The sequence below is a fragment of the Alosa alosa genome, chromosome 2 (assembly GCF_017589495.1).
Source record: "Alosa alosa isolate M-15738 ecotype Scorff River chromosome 2, AALO_Geno_1.1, whole genome shotgun sequence".
In the NCBI taxonomy this organism is placed as follows: Eukaryota; Metazoa; Chordata; class Actinopteri; order Clupeiformes; family Clupeidae; genus Alosa; species Alosa alosa.
In genome coordinates this window covers 27195253-27201259 of record NC_063190.1, presented here as the reverse complement: position 1 = coordinate 27201259, position 6007 = coordinate 27195253, and the positions used below count along the sequence as shown (strand labels likewise).

General features: G+C 40.0%; 1 protein-coding gene across 1 annotated transcript in view; it reads right to left on the bottom strand.

Moving 5' to 3' along the window:
• Positions 1 to 1256: 1256 nt before the first annotated feature.
• LOC125285104 (PE-PGRS family protein PE_PGRS16-like) overlaps positions 1257 to 6007 on the bottom strand; it is an 8110-nt gene continuing 3359 nt past the window's right edge. Inside the window, exons 8-15 of the mRNA XM_048229364.1 lie at positions 5922 to 5960; positions 5669 to 5824; positions 5300 to 5415; positions 4920 to 4961; positions 4714 to 4755; positions 4362 to 4439; positions 4177 to 4245; positions 1257 to 2591 (exon numbers count right to left, since the gene is read on the bottom strand). Coding sequence (XP_048085321.1) covers positions 2412 to 2591; positions 4177 to 4245; positions 4362 to 4439; positions 4714 to 4755; positions 4920 to 4961; positions 5300 to 5415; positions 5669 to 5824; positions 5922 to 5960 — 722 coding nt within the window. The 3' untranslated portion in view covers positions 1257 to 2411. The remainder of the gene's footprint in view (positions 2592 to 4176; positions 4246 to 4361; positions 4440 to 4713; positions 4756 to 4919; positions 4962 to 5299; positions 5416 to 5668; positions 5825 to 5921; positions 5961 to 6007) is intronic.

Below are 6007 nucleotides of genomic sequence, written 5' to 3'. Positions count from 1 at the left end.
GTACCACCAGGGGATTAGATTACCTCCATACTCCGCCCACCTGTTGGTACCTCTCAGGGCCTGCATACACAAGCATTGCTTAAATCATGCATTGCACAGGTTGTTGCTTTGAGCTATAGCCTACATGTCTCGATGTGGGCATCTGCCTGGAGTTATTTTTTACCTTGATATTCAAAGTGTCCTACTTCTCCTTTAGGTTATATGTCACACCTTGAAGGCCAGAGCATACTTTAAGAATGTTTAAATATAAATACATAGATGAGAAATAGAAGATTCATCAGATTAAAAATCAGGAGAGTCTTATTAGCAGCTGTTATTAGAACTATGCTAAATAGAAAATGAACTTGGGTTTTGGTAGGCAGTGAGTATGTTTTTAAATCCACACAACCTGGGTTTAGTCACACCCAAAGAGTGAGAACTCTCTCTTCCTGTTCTGAATGTCAGTTGCACATGTGTAAGAAACTCCCAATAGGCCTAAGTAGATTTTGGCACATGTCTTTGAATGACTTATAGTATGACCCAACCAGTTTTAGCTCTAAAATCTTCAAAGTCTTTTTTTTTGTTATTGTTGGTCAATGGCAATATCTACCAATATTATGTTGCAATGGATGGAAATTATGGCCTGAGTGAGTGCAAGCAGCAACAAAACAGAAGTTTGCTTCCCCTTGTCAGTGAAGCTTGAACTAGTTTTTGAGAAGACCACTGAACTGTCACAAATGTGCTCAGTCAGTGTGTGAATACTTTACAAAAAAAGACGTGAACTGGATCACTGTGGCTGTTACAGTCTGACCGTCTGCCAAGAGTGAGGGCTCACCAAGTAGAGATGGTGTCGGTTTCAGCTTGTGCCCTAAAAAGGGACAGCGCCCGGGATGGTGCAGCTACTGCTAAATTACTGACAAAGCTTATGCTTACTGTATGTGTACTTGTACTTTACTGACAAAGCTTATGCTTACTGAATGTGTGCATGTACTTTACTGACAAAGCTTATGCTTACTGTATGTGTACTTGTACTTTACTATGTGATCTCTGTGGCTCAATGTTTCGTTTTTTTCACCAAGTTGATAGCCAGTGCATTGCTTCAAATGTGAGTGACAGAGAGAGACAGATAGAGAGAGTGAGAGAGGGAGAAAGAAAGAGAGAGAAAGAGTGAGAGAAAGGGTGGGAGGGAGGGCTTGTGGTTGGTTGACAGTTCCGTTTATGAACATTGGTTGGTTTTGCAGCTGAAAATACAAAGCCACACTACCTGCAGGTTTTTGTCAAATTGTATTGTTTTTAATGATAGAAGTTATCACGCCTGGGGTTATGCCTATACCTGCAGACAGGTAATTATGCATCATGAAATAGTGCATCAATCCCATTTACAGTCAAAGAAAAACACTTTTTCAAGACAAACATTGATATCTGTTGGACTAATGTTGACGAACCAGTGAATACTTAAAAGAGTAAACATTAAACAATGGACAACACTCATTGACCACTTAATTCGGGTCACATATGCAACTGAATTGCAATTCTGAAAACACAAAGATCACATAGTTTCTGTTCTCTGAGACACCATGTAGAAAAGTCTCCTAGTGTTAAACTGTTTAACAACAACAATGTTTAATGAAGATACAAACTCACACTCACACATAAAAAAGGAAAAATAAGAAAACACATCTAATTTTCATATCTCATAATTTAAAATAAACAAAAAGAAAACACGTGGAAATCACTTTAGAAAGCTTGAGTGAAAAACTAGTAGTAATATCAAAAGTATGAGGAAAAGAATGTTGTTGTTTTTCTTGCATCACAAATGCACAGAGGATCATTGTTAGCTTCAAAAGCTTAGATTCATGAGCTAATCATCTCGCTCCCTTACGTTTGCATGACACCGGTGAAGATGTAGCTAGGGAACATTAGAATCTCAGAGGTATCTCAAAAGATTTGTCACTTTTCTCAGCCTGGCAATGCTGTAACCTCTGGCATCAGAGGATCCCTGAATAGCAGCGACAAGTCCCTTGACGACATACGTCCTGACGTGTAAGTTTGGAAATTAAACGTTAAAAGACTTACCCAGAAAAAGAGAAAAAAAAGGAACTGACATTTCAGGTTCTGCTTAGCACTTAAATGTCTTGTCACTGATTGTGAGAATATGTGAGAATAACAGTTGATCTTACAATTGTTACTTAGTATGTCCCTCATAAATGATGCCATTCACAGATAAGCAGAGTCCACCCAAGACACTAAACAGGAAAGTGATAGCTGTGAGCACAGTACAACAGCATAAATCTCTACATAACAAGAGCAAATGAAGTGATAACCAACCAGCATTTTATAAGGCCACATTTACAATACTTGGGTGGCCACAATGGTCAGTGTGTACATTTGGCGTGTTCAATATCAAGACAGCTGTTTTGTTTGTAGAAATCTCACAATACAAACATAAAGGATAAGAAGGTCAACGACAGAAAAGACGTTTTGCACATGAACGGGATCTCTTGGGCCGAGCTGTAAGAAGTACATTCTCGATCATGCAGTAGCACCACGTTGTTTATGAGGTCACTTCCCTCCGTGAGGCCCTCACTTCCTCCTCCTCCGCAAGGCACCTCCTGAGGGAAAAAAATAACATTAGGCTTATTCTTCTTAGATGTAGGCCTACAGAACCAGACACAGGGCCGGTTCTAACCTACTACATTTGGGTGGGCAACATAGCAAAGCGGTCAAATTGGATCAGACATATGCATTGACATAAACACAAAACACAAACACAGAAAAAATCGGTACTACCTAGCTTGAGTTGCTAGAGCCAACGGTCAGGGATGGGCAGTATTTCAAATACAAAATAGCATTTTGTCATCTGTATTTTTATTTTGTTGAAGAAAATGGCTTTGTATTTTGTATCAAAATACTTTATAGGTGTATTTTTGTAGTTTATGAACTTTAATGGTCAGTTTCTTGAGTACTTTAATCATCCAGTGGGAATACATGCAACATTGCACAATCTGGGCATGCATTGACAATGTCATTTGACAATCTGACATTTTTATGTATTTTTGCTTATCCGTGCCAACAGCTAGAGCAGACAGGCAGCTACAGTGCTACACTCCGGGGGCATCTTTAAAATCATGCCCCCTAGAATGTAGCACTGCAGCTGCCTGGCTGCTCTAGCTGTTGGCTGCAGCAACTCGAGCTAGGTAGCACTGATTGTTTTCGACAATATTCAGTGACTTCGAGAAACAGAGATCTATGTGAAAAATGTCCAGACTTTTCCTTTAAGGCATCAGGAGGGGTTTAGCTAACACACACACATAAGCCTACTGCAGAGCTATGTACCAGCTATAGCTACCTTTACTCAACACCACCAACTCATCTACATCCAAACTGGGTTTGAGGCTGCAGACTGTGCAGATTGAGAGAAAGTGGAATAGAACATTATGTCCAATATTCCAATATGTGGTTTAATGTTCTGCATTATGTCCAATATTCCAATATGTGGTTTAATGTTCTGCATTATGTCCAATATTCCAATATGTGGTTTAATGTTCTGCATTTCTCATTAGTGGGTCACTTTGATACTAAAAGTATGATTCTAGGTAATGACTGTATGATATCTGTACTGTTCCTGTGTATATCTGTGTGTGACTGTATTTAGAGATAAGCAGGAATATTATGTCTTTTCAGTGTTTCACTGTTCTACATGGCTGCGCCAGTAGCTATCTGCTCCGGATTGCCAGGTTGCCACTAATCAGAGTCTGATTCAGTGTAGTCCATGTGATATGGGATAACCAACGCCATCTCCTGTCAGCTTGGAAGGATACTTAAACCCTAACTATTTCCTTGTCTAGTTAGAGCAGCTGATTGATCTTTAGGTGAAGTCATGCTGTCTCTCCCTTGATGCGCATCATTGTAAATAAACTCTGTTCCTGATTTTTCATACTATTGGTCTGACTGGGTCTCTATTAAATCTATGGTATCAAAATTACCATCAAGATGCACAACTGAAAATAAAATTGACTTTGTTTGGGTGGGCAAGACACAACGCTTACCCCACCCTGGCCCCTGCCTAGAGCTGGCCTTGGCCAGACATTTTATTACTGTAACGTCTTTTGGTTTAATTATTCATTGAACATTCATATATTATAAATGGAATGGAAGGCTAGCTCAGGAAGTTGAAGTGATATCGAGGCAACTCACCTCTATAACCACCTGCTCCAAGAAATCCTTGGAGGGCGGCATATTTGGCTGCATATTTGGCTGCTTTAGCTGAAAAAGAAAATGACATGGAATGACTGTACCTGACAGAATTGTGTGTGTGTGTGTGTGTGTGTGTGTGTGTGTGTGTGTGTGTGTGTGTGTGTGTGTGTGTGTGTGTAACTTACACTGCTGAGGAGTGAGAGGGGCTTGTCCTCCTGCTCCTTGCCCAGCTCCAGCTCCTCCTGTTCCTGCTCCTCTGTAACCTGAGGACAGAGGGAAGATCATTAACCAATAGCAGCAAGCATCTGGAATTATTTTTGCAGTTTAGCTTCATATTGTGAGTTTCTGGAAAGCCATTAGACTAGTAACCATGTGGATTGGTGTAAGTTGTAAAAAAAGGATTAGAACTAGTGTTCTTGTCATTAAAAGTAGTAGTGTGCTAATACTAGTATTGATGTACAGTAGTGATGTGGAGTCAATGATCTTCAATAATAATATTCTGATTAATTCTTTGTCTATCTACGATGCTTCCATTACCTGGGTAGGGCTGATAACCACCATATCCAGGTCCACCAGCTCCTGCAGAAAGAATTTCCATGACATAGGGCCTATGAAAAACTGTATTCTACAATGCAGATGCTATTTCATTGAAATACTGCAATACTCAAAATTATTAACAATGGGATAGCAGATCATAGTGCAATGATAGTAGGAACTGTAAAGGAGTAAAACTCTGATGTCACCTGGTTGATAGCCCTGACCTCCAAGGGCACCAGCTCCATATCCTGTTATCATTCACACAGAAGCACAACAAAAGAGATTGACACTATGCAACAGGTGAGCAGTAAAATGAATGATCTCATCCAACGGTAACATAGACATCTTTATATTCTGGATTATGCAAAGTGATAATTTACTATTATTTAACTTATTTAGAAGCAATAGGCAAAGTGGTGGATATTACAGGCTCAGAAAGTACAGCACAAGTCCTTCTTAGTGGATTGAATCAGCCATCTGAATTAGCGCAACTCCTCAAAAAGCAGAATGCACTTTAGAAGTAGTGAGTCAAAATGAGGCAAGGTGCGAGAGTAGAGGGAAAGTATTTAGTAGTAGTAGTATTTACTTTCTGATCCTGTTCTATCTCCCCATCTCCAGACAACAATGCTGAGGGTGAATTAAAATCGGCACCTGATTTCCCAGGCTTGCTAGCCCCTGCTCCCAATCCTGGGTACCTGAGTCCTGCAAGGAGAAAATCAGACCATCAAAACGCTACATCAACAAAGGCTGCCTGTTGATAAAATACTGAATAAAACTTAAATTAATAGGAAAACTTTTGGCTGATTCTGCATTGAGCTGGGTTGAAATGAATTGACCTGAACCTACAAGTAAAGTACTTAAGTAATTGTGTGAAATATATAATCTATAAATCTATAATATAATCTCTGAAATCTATAAATCTATAATGTCCATATAATAATATCCATAAATGTACCTCCACCACCCCCGCCAACTCCTCCAGGTCCACCTCCTACTCCTCCCAGGCCTGCGCCAACACCTCCTGGACCTACACCAAGTCCTCCCAGACCTCCGCCCACTCCTCCAGGGCCTCCTCCAAGACCTCCAGCACCTCCTCTTCCAGCACCATAACCTGTGGAAAATCACAAAAAAATAGCATCATGAAATGTCATACTCAAGTTTTTCTAGGGTTAAATAATAACTAATTTCTGAATTGTTCTGTCACATACTTTTAGGGGGTTTAACTCCACCTGGCCCATATCCTAAACCTGAAATGAAAAGATAGTAGGTTTATTTAATGGCCACTGGTGTAGGC